Source organism: Lucilia cuprina, chromosome 5 (assembly GCF_022045245.1).
Source record: "Lucilia cuprina isolate Lc7/37 chromosome 5, ASM2204524v1, whole genome shotgun sequence".
NCBI lineage: Eukaryota > Metazoa > Arthropoda > Insecta > Diptera > Calliphoridae > Lucilia > Lucilia cuprina.
Window position 1 is genome coordinate 5,590,624 of NC_060953.1, and position 15,353 is coordinate 5,605,976.

The following is a 15,353-nucleotide window of genomic DNA, read 5'->3' on the forward strand; positions in this document are numbered from 1 at the left end:
CGCGTTATAAAAACAATAATATTATTGTTAACTTATTATAATAAATTATTAAAACTTGCAACAAAAACAAGCTTTTTTTGTGATTAAATTCTATTAAGTTAAATAGCTTAAGGGGAAATCCTCTACCAACTTAATAATTATAATAAGAAAAATTTTCTCATTGGTATAAAGTAAACAACAGGAATGAGATAGAAAAAATTTTTTCTTGATGAATATATAAAGGAAAAAGTGGAAAAAAAATAAAAATATACCTACACATATACAGAAAAATATACACAAATTTTACACCAACACAAAAACACTACGTGAGTGAAGAAAAAAAATATAAAATAAAAAATACGCGACATAGAAACAGCCGCACTAAAACGGGGACGGAAAACAAAAAACGTGCTAAGCTTTAAAATTGTCAAGAAAAAATTATTTATTTAATAATAAAACAAAAAAATAAACATAATAATCAATAGAAAAAAAGGGTAAATAAATAATAGTGTTAAAATTTAAAAAAAAGCGGCCCTGAAAATGTATTGAAAACGAAAAAAATTAAAAGTTTTTAATGAAAATTAAAATATTCTATATGTATGTTTGCTAAAGTTTTGTGGTAAATAATCAGGGATCAAGTTTTTTTTTTGTTAACAATTGTTGAAAATATAAGAAAAATAAATTTGCTGCTTGGTAAGTTTTTACGCAATCGTCGTCGTCGTTGTTTTTGGCTGTTTAATGGAGGATTTTTTATTTGCTAAAATTGCTAAATAGCTGCAAGGGTCTTAAAAAGGGGTTGGCAGGGGGTTTTAGTTAGGAATGGGTCTTATGAAAACATTTCCTTTAACAAAAAAAAAACACAGGGTTGGGGTAAGCGGACCACATATATTTATTTGTGTTTTTGTATTTACGCTTTAAAAGCCGAAAAACATTCTGAAAAATATACAGGTGGAGTCTTGTACAAAAAAAACTATGAATACAAAACAAAGCGGCTTTTTTTATATACAATATATATTTTTAACGACGTTGATGATGAGCAAAATAAACCAGCAAAAGACACTTGGCAAACAGAGTTGTATTTTACTTATGCTGTATTTGTAACAGGGATGGCAAAACTGGTACAATTGTACTTTATTTGATATTTGTTACACATAAATTTATGTTATTGTAATAATCTAACAATAAGTTCAAAGGTCTTTAAAATACAATTGCAGTGCTTTTTATAAGTCAAAATACTAGTTTGAATTAATTCAAGAGATTCTATTGTCAGGTCTAAGGGCTAATATATATTATATATAAACTAACCTCCATATTTATAAAAGCTAAAGTTATTGATAGTTTATTGAAGGAATTTTGTATGAAAAATGTGAGTAAATAAAATAAGCGATTAATATCTTTATGTATACGGGAAATCTATAAATTATATAGACTAGTTTATTGTATAGTCTGATACATAATCTAGAGACTAAACATTCGCCTAGTATATGGTTTTGGACTTTTATAGTTTTTAAATTATTTTAACTGTTTGTGTTAAAATGTAAAATATTTGCAATAAAAATAAAACTACATACCTATTATCGACTTTTTCTACAAGATAGTCGACATTTTTGAACAAAGTACCTACAAATGTAGTTGATTTAAAGAATATTTGTTGAAATAGGCTGTTTTATAATGATATTAAATTGAAAAAAAGAACAGTTAAGGGCCAAATAGACTACACAAGCGGCTTGCCAAACTTACCAGTATTTTACGTTTGTGCAAGCCTGTTGTATAGTGTATGAGGGTGTTTCGTGTTTGCACAAATGCTTGCGGTTTGTTTGATAAAAAAACAAATTTGGATTTTTACACAAACATATTGGATTTTTTATCAATCCATTTGTATTGTTTATATTCATAAATAACCAATTTTTTACAAAATTTATATTTCGTAGAAAAATTTACATCTGTATCTTTGCATGTCTACAAAAACGTTAAAAAATCGGTGTTTGTGCTAGCAATGTTTGTGTAGTGTGTGTTGAAATAAAAAAGGTATGTTTGTCAAGCCGCTTGTATAGTCTATTTGGGCCTTTAGTGCAATCAGATTCAAAAAAGTACACTTTTTAATGCTGTTTTGTACAATTTCCAAATTCCATTTGCCATCCCTGATTTGAATATATAAATTTTTATTATTTATTTTGCTATATTCTTATTTGTTTTTAATTGTTTTTTTCCTCTTTTTTTCATTTTATACATTACAGTGTGCAATAGCAAGAGAAAAGCATTAACAACAACAACAACATCAAATTAATAACACCACCACCAATAATAAATTATAATAATAATAATAGCAAAAAACAACAAATACGCACGATATCGATTTTATATGGTTTTTTAAGCCTAAAAACAAAAGAGGAAAAGAGACAAATAGTCCACAAATGGAAATAGAGTGAGAGAGTAAGTGAGCGAACGATTGAATGAATAGCAGAGAAAATAAATAAACAAAAGAAAAACAACCGTAAATTTCATTTACATTTACACACGACAGCACAAAACAATAACAACAAGAGTAGCAACAACTACAAAAACATAAAATTCCGCTTAAAAATAAACAACTCTTGAAAATAAGAATAGAAAACAAAAACAACAACAACTACAACAACAAAAAATTCTTATTGTGTGTTATTGAAAAACCTTGAATAAAGTCCGCTAAAAAAACCATAAAAGAGTAGAGAAAAATAAAAACAAAAACAAACAAATTGTAAACACGCAAAAAGGAAAAAAGTAAAAAACAATTAACAGTGTTGCTAAACGTTTGAAAATTTTGAAAAAAAACAAAAACAAGCAAATCGTGTGAGTGCGCAACAACAACAATATAAGACGATCAGTTTCTTCTTTTTTTTCGTTAATATATTTTTGCCGTATCAGAATTAGCAGCACAAAACATAACAAGTAATAGAAATACAAAAAAAGGTAAACATTAGCAACTTTATCCATTTGTTCTCTCGTTCGTTTCGCGTTCATTTATTTATTTAGTCACAACAGTGTGTTTATTTTTTTTCATATTTTTATTTTTCGTCACTCGTTGCGTTCGTTTATTTATTTATAAAGCAGTTTTTTTTTTCTAATTAAATTGTCGTAAGACAAACTTGTTGTAAATAATGTAATTAATATAAAATTTTTGTGTTGAGTTTTTTATTTTTTTGTTAAAAAATTAAGGTTATGTTTTGTGTGTGGCTGCCGCTCGTTTGGTTGCTGCTGCATACACAACAAGTAACCTAAATTATTTATTGTACATATTAAGAAATTATTTATAAATACTACTAAAAAAAATATATCATTCATCCAACAATTTTACATCCACGTGGATTAAGTGAATAAAAAAAACGCGAAAAGAAATATTTTTAATTTATCTATTGTAATGCAAATAAATGTTTGTTGAGCGATTGTTTTGAAAATTTAATACAGTGTGTAGCAAAAGTTTGACATATGGTTGCGTGTTGTTTAGTTGAAAGGTCAAAAGTGTATTGTTTTTCAATATCAAATTATTTTTGCAGGATTTTAATGTTTATTTTTAAGGATTTTTTTAGGGCTAATTAAAATAGTTGGTTGCTAAAGTTTATTGTAAGAGGTCAAAGGTTACAGTTTTCATAATTATAGGCTTTAGAGACAACCGAGCTCTAATTAGTATCTAATTCGTCTTATTAGTCCAGGGACTAATCATCATGCCAAAAAAAGTACAGTATAACGTAAAGGAATTATATTTTCAGTGAATCATCTAAACGACTAGCAGCTGGGGCCATATACATATTAGTTATTAAACATTTATAGTTCATGTATGTTAAATTTAAGCATTTATTCAAAAAAGTTTAGTTTTAGGCAGGAGAATCCAACTTAATAGACGGAGTTAATATTGCCCGGAAATAAGCCGCCGGAAATTTGTGCAAAGGCAACTTTGTCAATTTCTAAACTTAAAATAAAAATTAGAAACTGTATTAGGAATGTTTACAGTTTCAATATACGATTTCCAACAATGTATTGTACAATATAAATGAAAGAACTTACAACATTCTAATTGGAAAATTAGAAATTAAGTTGAAATACATATTTAACAAGTTTTTCGCGGAAAATTAGGTGTAACTATCTAGTCTGCTTTCAAAATTCATCCATAGTTTAGGTTCATAACAACAACATAGTCTGATGTCTAGTATGGTCTATAGTCTAGTATATAATCAAGTCTATAGTCTTAAAAAAAATCTATACTTTTTTATTATTACAGTATCTTACTAGTTCATGGCCACCGGTTCTACAACAACAAATAGAAGCCTTAATATCCCGCCCACCCAATTACTCCAAAATAACAGCAGCAACAACTCAAATATAAAGCTCACAAACAACAATAATAATAACAATAACTGTAATACAACCACCTCAAAATTAACAACAACCACAGCAACATCTATTAAAAGTGGTCCTTTAACAACCACCAACAGCAGCAGCACCACCACTACTAACTGTTTAAATAACAGCCTCACCATAAGCAGCAATAATTTAAATATCAGCAACAGCAGCAGTGTTACGGTTACGGCCGACGCTGCCACTGTCGCTATAGCTAAAGATATGTTGCAATTGCATCATGGTTCAGCTCTCAGCAATAATAACAACAACAATAGCATCAATAATACTACCAACAATAGTGATGATTTAAATTCTTCTCCTGCTCATAACAACAACAACAATACGAATTCCTCTTCTGCCTCTTTAAATCATAATAATCGGAATAATTCCAATAATACGACTACAACAACAACCCCACCTGCCCCTTTACAACAATTTCAATTGCAACAACAACAAAGACCACCGCCACCACCCGATCATGCAGTTGGGTATTTAAAATATGAAGATGAATTTCTTTACATCACCGAGGCCTGCACCATTATCGGTCGTAATTCATCAACATCTCATGTTCATTTTCATGTGGCCGAAAATAATCTAGTGTCGCGCAAACATTTTCAAGTACTATTTGATGCGGATACACGTGATTTTTATGTACAATGTTTGAGTAAGAATGGTATATTTGTGGATGATTTCTTGCAGAGGCGCAATGCCGATCCTTTAAAATTACCAGCAAGGTAAGTTACCAAGTCTTTTAACAATTTTAATTTAATTCTAACTTTCTTCTTTTGTGTTTTCAGTTGTTTTTTCCGTTTTCCCAGCACTGAGATACGCATACAATTTGAAAGTTTCTTGCATACGGATTCACCCACAAATGTGGTTGTTGGTGGTGTTAATAATATGAGTAATAACTCTTTGAATAACAATCATCATCATAATATTTCTTCCTCATCTGCCTCTTCTCATCATCTTATAAGTGGCCATGGTGGTGGCAGTGTGGGCAATGTTCATCAAGTTATTATATCACCTGCTTCAGCCGAGGAATTACATCAGCAGCAATTGCATGGTGGCGGCGGCGGCGGAGGAGGTGGCGGCGGCATTCATCAAATGCAGCATATATCATCGTCTCAGCAGCAACAACATTTAAGCTCTTCAGGTGGTTCTCATTTACTACCTATGGATAATTCGAATGTTATTTATTCACCACTTAAAATATCTATACCCAAAAAGGAACAAAAGTCTCCTTATTTATCACCAACTGGCAAGTCAAATTCTTTGTATTTGTTAATTACCTTTTTGACCTTTGTTATTTTTTATGAAGTTTTCTCTGTTTTTATTTCCTAAGATTAGATTCTTTTGAATTTTTCATTTTTATATGATAAAAATCAATTTTTTGGTGATGAATTTTAGTTCAGATTAATATAAAAGTTTGGGTTAAATTACTTTTTTTTAAAACAAAATTTAATTTTTCATCAACATCATTTCCTTTTTTTCAAAAATTGTTTACTCTATACTTCTCACTGTAAATTTTGAAATTTCCTATTGAAAACATTGAGCTTTAGAACTAGAACTGAATTAGAGCTGAAATAGAATGGTATTGAAATTAAAGCAGAACTGAACTAAATTAAAACTGAAATAGAAATGAACTGGAACTAAACTAGAATTGAACTTTAGCCCAACAGAACCAGAACTGAATTAGCACCGAACTAAACTAGAACTGAACTAGAATCTAACTAGAACTGCACCAGGACTGAACGAGAAATTAATTTGAAACGAAATAGAACTAATCTAGAACTGAACTAGAACTGCACATGGACTGAACGAGAAATGAATTAGAACTGAACTAGGACAGAACTAGAACTGAACTAAAACATACCTAGAACTGAACAATAACTAAACTAGCACTGAACCAGAACTAGAACTGAACAAGAACTGAATTAGAACTGAACTAGAACTGAACTAGAACAGAACTAGAACTAGAACTGAACTAGAACTGAACTAGAACAGAACTAGAACTGAACTAGAACTGAACTAGAACTGAACTAGAACTGAAACTGAACTAAAAATAAACTAGATCCTAACTAGTACCGAAGTAGAACTAAACTAAAACTGAACTAGAGCTAAACTAGAACTGAACTAACACTGAACTAGAACTGAACTAACACTGAACTAGAACTGAACTAGAACTGAACTAGAACTGAACTAGAACTGAACTAGAACTGAACTAGAACTGAACTAGAACTGAACTAGAACTGAACTAGAACTGAACTAGAACTGAACTAGAACTGAACTAAAACTGAACAAGAACTGAACTAGAACTGAACTAGAACTAGAACTGAACTAGAACTGAACTAGAACTGAACTAGAACTGAACTAGAACTGAACTAGAACTGAACTAGAACTGAACTAGAACTGAACTAGAACTGAACTAGAACTTAACAAGAACTGAACTGGAACTGAACTAGAAATAAGTTCAAAATTTTCTAAAGAAAAGATACTCTCAAATATAAGTATCAATCTCTTAAAAAAGTAAAACGTTTTCTTTAGAAAAATAACACTATTTTGTAAAATCGATTTATTTAGAAATAAATTACAAGACAAAAAATAATGTTCAATTAAACTTCTCCTTCTCCCCTTTTAGTTCTTAAACAAAATTTTGATTAAATTGATTTGCTACTTTACAGTAAAACATAAAACCAACAATAAAACTACATAGCTCTACTTAGTTTTCCTAAAAACGAAGAGTGAGACAAATAATAACAAAAACAATAAAAACATTAAATACAACAATAAAAAAACACAAAAAATCCATACATTTTACCCCACATTAAACTCAAATAAAACATCCCTAAACATAACTAATGTTCTAATAATAATAATAAAAAACATTTTAACTTATTTCCCTTTAGGTACAATAAGTGCAGCCAATAGTTGTCCGGCTAGCCCGCGTCAAGGTTTTCATCAAAATCAAAATAATTATAATAATTATAGTAATAATAATTTACAAAATGTAAGTAAAAAAAAACAAAAACATTTTTTTTAAATAAAAACCTTATTTACTTTTTGTATTTCATTTATTTGCAGCAACAAGATTTATTCCAAACGCCCTCAACGGCCAGTTATAATCATAATGAGAAACCACCTTACAGTTATGCTCAATTAATTGTACAGGCTATATCCGCAGCACCAGATAAACAATTGACATTGTCGGGCATTTATTCATTTATTGTTAAACATTATCCTTATTATCGTAAAGAAACTAATAAGGGTTGGCAAAATTCCATACGTCATAATCTCAGTTTAAATAGGTTTGTAAAGAAAGACAAAAACCAAAACAAAAATTATCTAATTATATTATTATATTTTTTTATTTATTTCCCCAGGTATTTCATAAAAGTTGCACGCTCTCAAGATGAACCCGGCAAGGGTAGCTTTTGGCGCATTGATCCTGATAGTGGCGCCAAATTGATAGATCATAGCTATAAGAAACGTCGCCAACGCAGTAGCCAAGGTTTTCGCCCATCGTATGGCATGCCACGTTCAGCACCTGTTTCACCAAGTCACATGGGTAATTATACTTATTTTGGTGTGTAATATTTTTTCTTCTGCATTGCATAAATTTATTTTAATTTTCATTGTGTGATTTCATTTTGTGTTCTTTTCTTTTTCTTCCTATTTTTTTCGGTTATTGTTAATTTTGTTTATGTTTTTGTGTTTTGTTTACTTATTTTGTGAATTGTAGAATATTCGGCTGATAATTCACGTGAAAGTTCACCGCTACAAGATATTGTTCTACAATCAGCACCTGGTTCACCAGGCATGTCTTTGGAAAATCGTAATGTTGATAATGGTGAGTGATATTGGATTAAAATAAGTTGAAATTTCTTAAATTCTTTAAAAGAACTGGACTAGGACTGAAGTATAAAACTGAAAGTTCTAAACTGGAACTGAAGTGGTACTAAACAAGAACTAAAGTAGAAATAAACTAGAACTGGAGTTGAACTAGAACAAAAATAAAACTTAAACTAGAACAAAAATAAAACTTAACTTGAACTGAACTAGAACTGATCTAAAACTGAACTAGAACTGAACTAGAACTGAACTAGAACTGAACTAGAACTAAACTAGAACTGAACTAGAATTGAACTAGAGCTGAACTAGAACTGAACTAGAACTGAACTAGAACTGAACTAGAACTGAACAAGAACTGAACTAGAACTGAACTAGAACTGAACTAGAACTGAACTAGAACTGAACTAGAACTGAACTAGAACTGAACTAGAACTTAACAAGAACTGAACTAGAAATAAACTAGAACTGAACTAGAACTTAACAAGAACTGAACTGGAACTGAACTAGAAATAAACTAGAACTGAAGTGGAACTAACCTAGAACTGAACTAGAACTGAAATAGAACTGAATTAGAACTGAACTGGAACTAAACTAGAACCGAACTAAAAATAAACTAGATCCTAACAAGTACCGAACTGAACTAGAACTGCACTAGAATTGAACTAGAACAGAAGTAAAACTGAACTAGAATCGAAGAAGAACAAAACTAGAACTGAACTGGAACTAGAACTGAACTGGAACGACACTAAAACTGAACAAGAACTGAACTAGAATTGAACTAGAACCAAACTAGAATTTAACTAGAACTGAACTAGTTTTGATCTAAACCTCTTATTTTAAACTATTTATCATTTTTACAGAAATTATTTATCAAAATCAGAATATTCAACAATCCAGCGCTAATAATACCCAACAATTCAGGTAAATTTCAAAATCCTCTACTAACTATCTCTCTATCTATATCTTTTACTAACATCTTTGATTTACTTCACTTGTTTATTTGCAGCAGCAGCCCCTATTATATAACAAATCAAAATACGATTATAACACAACAACATCAACAGGAAATAGGTGGTGGTGGCGGCGGCGGAGGTGGTGGTGTAGGTGCTTTAATTGCTCTTAAACGTAATCATGCAATGGCTGCTGGTACTGGTGGTGGTAGTAATACGGTGGTAACTTTGCAGCAGCAACAACAACAGCAGCAACAACATCATCAACAAAATCTACAAGGTCTACATCCAGACATTATCTATGAGGAAATGCCCACAGATTATAGTGGTAATATGGAATCAGGTGATGATGAATGTGATGCTGGTGCCAAAAGGCCAAAAGTTGAAGTACTCTGATGTGTATGACAACAGCAACAGTAAAAAAAAACGTAAAAAAAGAATAAGTGAAAGAAAAAAAGAAAGAAAAACAAAAAACAACTACGGCTAGTGTTGTTGACAAATAATTATCATCATTATATATAACAAAAAGGAAAAAAACAACAAAAAAAATATGAAAACCAACAAAAAATTACATTTATGTTTTATTATGTACGCTTTAATTTTACAAAATTTATTATACACCCTACAAAAACCAACACACACACTCACACACACTACATCAACGGCATCAAAAGCATTATCATATACACCGCCACCCCCCCTACTCCTCCCCGCCTCTTAACACTCTCTTTAAAGTGGAGCCTTCAATCAACATTAATGTTTTCTCATACATCTTTATTTTTCTTTGCTCTTAAGCCCTGGTAATTTAGTTTTAACTTTAATTACATTTCTATAGATTCTACTTTTACCTGCCCAGTTTTCTTTTTTTTTTTAACAAAAATTTTTTTCTTTAATTCTCTATTTTAATTATAATTTTTCCCCAAAAAAAACAAAATTTTAAACGTTTAAATTATAACGTTATTAATTAATTTTTTAATCTAAACTATAACACACCTAAACACACAAAAATGTATTGTTTTAAACACTTTTTTTAATTTTTTTTAATTATCTAAAGTATATTGAATTTGCTGACCTTTTAATTAAACTTTTGTTTTTTTAATATAAAGCTATAGTTTAAATATATTATTTTTTTGTTAAATATAAGTTTGCGTTAAAAAAAAGAATTAATTTTTTTTATCCGTTAAACGGATATTGCTCTCATTTAGCTTCTTTTTTTAGAGAAAAAAAACGTATGTAATTACAATGATTTTATGTTGTTAAATATAAACTTAATAATTAATTAATTGTTTTTTCACAACAACACGTTTTTAACGACGAATTCAATATGCTTTGATGATGGCTTAAACAACAACAAAAAAAACTAATTGGTTAAACAAAAGCAAAACTCTTTATAAAGAATGTTTATTATATATTGATTTAAACAAAACACAAAAAACAAAAGAAATCTGTTTTTATTATTATAACAAATGTTAGTTTTCTTTATGAAAAGAAAATGTTTATTTTATGTTGGTTTTTTTAAGTTTATATTTAAGAATAAATTAGTATTTATATATCAAGCATGGATAATTAAAATTTGAAAATAGTATGAACTCGTAACAAAGAGAGTTGTACTAATGTACTAAACTAATTTTCTGCAAGACTAGTGATTGACCTTAAATAGACTAGACTATTAACTGCTTTATAGGCAAAACTATAGACAAGACTAAAGGCTAGATTGTAGACTAGACTTTAGACTATACTATATGCTTGACTATAAAGTAGACTATAGACTAAACATTAGACCAGATTAAAGACTAGACTATACTATATGCATAGACAAGACCAAGCTAAACACTTAACAAAACATTCGACTAAACGATATGGACTAAACTATAGATCAGACTATACTATAAACTAGACTAAATAATGGACTAGACTATAAACTAGTCTATTACTATTATTCTACACTGCAGAATAGACTTAAGTCTAGACTGTAGACTAAACTAAACTATTGACAAGCCTATAAACTAGACTATATACTAAATAATAGTCTAGACTGTAGGCTAAATAATAGACTAGACTATAGACAAGACTAGAGTCTTGTCTATAGACTAGACTAGAGACTTGTCTGTAGACTAGACTAGAGACTTGTCTATAGACTAGACTAGAGACTTGTCTATAGAGTAGACTAGAGACATGTCTATAGAGTAGACTAGAGAGAGAGTCTATAGACTAGACTAGAGACTAGTCTATAGACTTGACTAGAGACTAGTCTATAGACTAGAGTAGAGACTAGTCTATAGACAAGACTATAGACCTGTCTATAGACAAGACTATAGACCTGTCTATAGACTAGACTATAGACCTGTCTATAGACTAGACTATAGACCTGTCTATAGACTAGACTATAGACCTGTCTATAGACTAGACTATAGACCTGTTTATAGACTAGACAATAGACCTGTCTATAGACTAGACTATAGACTAGACTATAAAATAGACTAGACTAAAGACCTGTCTATAGACTAGACTAGACTATAGACCTGTCTATAGACTAGACTATAGACTATACCATAGACTAGTCTACAGACTATACCATATTTTAGAACACTGTAGAATTTGCTTATTTAAAGAAATCTACTCTCTTATAAGAGATTAAAACTTTATACAAATATGTCTCTTTCCTTATAAGTGAGTTCTCTATTTATAAGAGAGTTAAATTTTCTAAAGAATATTGATCTTAATTATTAAGAAAGTAAACTTTTTTATACGAAATTACTCTCTTTATTAGAGAGTCAAGATTCATCCTCTCTTTTTATAAAGAAGTAAACTTTTCTACATAAAAATATGTCTCTCTATTATAGTCTAAAAGTTTCTATAGAAAATTATGCTCATTTTATGAAACATTTACATTTTCTTTATGAAATTACTCTCTGTTTATAAAAAAGTAAAATTTTCTGTAGAAGATAATAAAAGAGTAATTTTTTTAGAAAAAATGTCTCTCTTAAAAAGTGTTATAAAAGTAATTTTTTTTTAGAAAAATTGTGTTTTCTCTTAAAAGGAGTAATGAAAAAATTTGTCTCTTTAAAAAAGAGTAATTTTTTTTGTCTCTTTTTATAAGAGTAAAATTTTTATATTAAATTATTCGCTCTTTATAAGAGAGTTAATATTTTTATAAGAGAGTAAAAATTCCATCTCACTTTATAAGAGTAATGTTTTTTAAAGAAATTGTTGTTCTCTTTATAAGAAAGTAAACTTTCTATGGAAATTTTCGATCTCTTTAAAAGACAGCAAAATTTTTATAGAAAAATTTTTCTCTGTGTTTATGGCTTCATGAGAAAGTAAAAATGTATCACTCTTTACAAGAGAGTAAATTTTCAAATAGAAAATGGTTTTAGCTTCATGAAAGGAAAAAAATTGTCTAAAGAAAATTGTGTTCTCTTTAAAAGAGTTACTTATTTTCTTTAGAAAATAGATTTTTTTATTGATTTTCTTTTTAAAAAAAGTAAAAAATTTCCTAAAACTTAAAAAAGCTTAACATAAAATAAACATTTTAAACTTATTTTTTTTTATTGCTAATTAACAAATTAAACAAATTTTTAGCATAAAAATAAAAGAAGTTCAACTTAATTTTTAAATGTCTTAGAAAAAAAAATACGCAACTATTACACTGCAAACAGCAGTTAAATAAATCACCAGCAACTGTTAAGGTTGAACTTCTAAAAAAAAACAATTTTAGGCACTACCATCTACTACGCTAAACATTAAACTGAAGTTTAAAAACAAAATATATAAAAAAAATTAAGTAAAATTCGTATATACAGAGTTGTTAGAAATTCTCTTTAAAATAATAAAAAATTAAAAAAAACTACAAAAAAATAAAATAAAACCTCCCCTTTTAAATTATAACTAAAGAAAAAATAAAAAAACTATAATAAAAAAACGTAAAAATCCTCCCAAAAAGAAAACATAAAATGTGCAGCAGCAGTGAATATTAAAAATTTAAAAAAAAATGTTTACCTTTTTATAGAAAGTTATATAAACAAAATAAAGTAAAACCGCATAAACTATAACTACATCTTATATAACACACATGATTCTATATACATTAACTATATAAGTAATAAAAAACAAATTAATTAAATCCCTTAAAATAACTTTAAAAAAAGGATATAAAACTAATTAAAGCAAAGAAACAAGCGAACAGGATAAATGAAATGAAATAAAACAAAATGTAAAATGATTGCACTTTATTTCATAAACAAAATAAAAATATATAATAATAAAGGAAACCTCCTCCAACCCCCCTCATATAAATGTTTGGACAAGATGTGTATTTGAACCAAAAAAAAAAACAAAAATAATAATAAAAAAAAAATAAAATAAAAAAATTGAATTTTTCAATTTAAGATTATGTTTAAGTTCTTTAAGAAAATGTTAGGTTATTTTTTTGTCGAAATTATGGTTATAAAACAAACAACAACAAAAAATAATTTTGATTTTATTTTATTCATATACTATATACTTCAAATTAAAAACGCATAAAATAATTAAAGATTTAAAAAATTTTAACTTTTTTTTCATTTCCTTAAGTAAACAACACAATTTTCTATAGAAATTTAGAATTTTACATTTTCTTTACAGAAAATCTATCGCTTTTTACAAAAGCTTTACAATTTCCATAGAAATTTATTTGCTCTTTGTAAGCGTTTTATATTTTCTAAAGAAAATGTTTCACTTTGTACAAAAGCATCAAATTTTCTATAGAATATCATTTACTCTTTACAAAAGCTTTATATTTTCTAAAGGAAATCAATCATTTTTAACTAGAGCATCACATTTTCTATAGCAAATCAAAATCTTAACATTTCCTAAAGAAAATCAATCACTTTTTACAACAGCTTTACATTTTCTCCAGAAAATCAATTGTTCTTTAAAAGAGCTTCTCATTTTTGTATAGAAAATCAAAAGCTTTTTACCTAAGCTTAATATTTTCTACAAAAAAATCAATCTCCTTTTCAGCAACTTTACATTTTCTGCAGAAAATCAATCACTCTTTATAAGAGCTTCACATTCATTTTTAAGAAAATTAGTATATTTTTACAAGAGCTTTACATTATCCTCAGAAAATCAATTGCTCTTTAAAAGAGCTTCACATTTTTGTATAGAAAATCAAAAGCTTTTTACCTAAGCTTAATATTTTCTAAAAAAAATCAATCTCCCTTTCAACAGCTTTACATTTTCTGCAGAAAATCAATCACTCTTTACAAAAGCTTCACTTTTTTTAAAGAAAATCAATTGCTCTTTATAAAAAAATTTAATTTTTTCTCTAGAAAATCAATCACAATTTACAAAAGCTTTAAATTTTCTAAAGCTAATTAATAGCTTTTTAACAAACAAGACATTAAATCAAACTACAAAAGCTTCACATTTTTCTATTGCTCTTTATAGAAAATTCATATTTTCTTTAGAAAATCAATCGCTCTTAAGAAGTAGGGTTCTACAGTTGAAACGAAAAGTCGACTTTTCGACTTTTTTAATTTAGTTAAAAGTCGAGTTTTCGACTTTTGCATTTTATGGAAAGTCGATTTGTCAACTTTTTTCATTGAAATAAAAGTCGACTTTTCGACTTTTTCTAATTTTTTCGACTTTTTCGAATTTTTTCGACTTTTTCGAATTTTTCGACTTTTCGATTTTTTTCGACTTTTTGACTATTTTCGACTTTTTTTTCGACTATTTTTGACTTTTTTCAAGTTTTTTCGACTAATTTAGAGTTTTGACTTTTTTCCATTTTTTTAAAATTTTTGACTTGTTTCTACAATTTTCGACTTTTTCCGACTTTTCGACTTTTTACGACTTTTCGACTTTCTTCAAAAACAGACGATTTTTCTGCTGAAGTTTTGTGTCAAAGTGCCGTAATAAAAATTTGTCTAATATAGACATAGGGTAATATTTTCTATAGAAAATCTATCAAAATTTACAAAAATTAAAAAACGTCTATATATTTTACTCAAAAAAAAAAAAGAAAATTGTATTAAAGATTTGTTTAAAATCCTTAAGAAAATGAATTTCCCTTGATATTTAATAATTTTCAATTAAAAACAATAAAAAATATAGAAACATTTCCAATTAAATAACATAAAAAATAACTGCTTTTCTAAAAACCCTAACTATTGTCATAACCAAGTTGCCGTTGCTAAAACAAAACAGCAAATATATAAC

At 28.1% G+C, this 15,353-nt stretch overlaps 1 protein-coding gene across 4 annotated transcripts; it reads left to right on the plus strand.

Annotated features, from left to right (window-relative positions):
* On the plus strand, positions 1-10,578 carry LOC111685177 (forkhead box protein K2). Of its 4 annotated transcripts, none has more exons than XM_046950890.1 (10): positions 1-473; positions 2,217-2,928; positions 4,235-5,087; positions 5,151-5,611; positions 7,260-7,360; positions 7,435-7,658; positions 7,734-7,936; positions 8,093-8,200; positions 9,063-9,123; positions 9,212-10,578. In XM_046950890.1, the coding sequence occupies exons 3-10, from the start codon at positions 4,249-4,251 to the stop codon at positions 9,546-9,548; spliced, it is 2,334 nt and encodes a 777-aa protein (XP_046806846.1). In that variant the 5' UTR covers positions 1-473; positions 2,217-2,928; positions 4,235-4,248; the 3' UTR covers positions 9,549-10,578. The 4 variants fall into 4 exon arrangements, with proteins under 4 accessions (XP_046806846.1, XP_046806845.1, XP_046806848.1 ...); XM_046950889.1 differs by having other exon boundaries at positions 2-473; positions 9,209-10,578; XM_046950892.1 differs by having other exon boundaries at positions 2-473; positions 5,151-5,506; positions 9,209-10,578.
* The last annotated feature ends 4,775 nt before the right edge of the window (positions 10,579-15,353 follow it).

Excerpts from the sequence above, each read along its gene's own strand:
- LOC111685177 (XM_046950889.1), top strand. The coding sequence starts at position 4,249 with ATGGCCACCGGTTCTACAACAACAAATAGAAGCCTTAATATCCCGCCC. Across the intron at positions 5,612-7,259 it reads TCCTTATTTATCACCAACTG|GTACAATAAGTGCAGCCAAT; the intron begins GCAAGTCAAATT and ends ATTTCCCTTTAG. Across the intron at positions 7,659-7,733 it reads CATAATCTCAGTTTAAATAG|GTATTTCATAAAAGTTGCAC; the intron begins GTTTGTAAAGAA and ends TTATTTCCCCAG.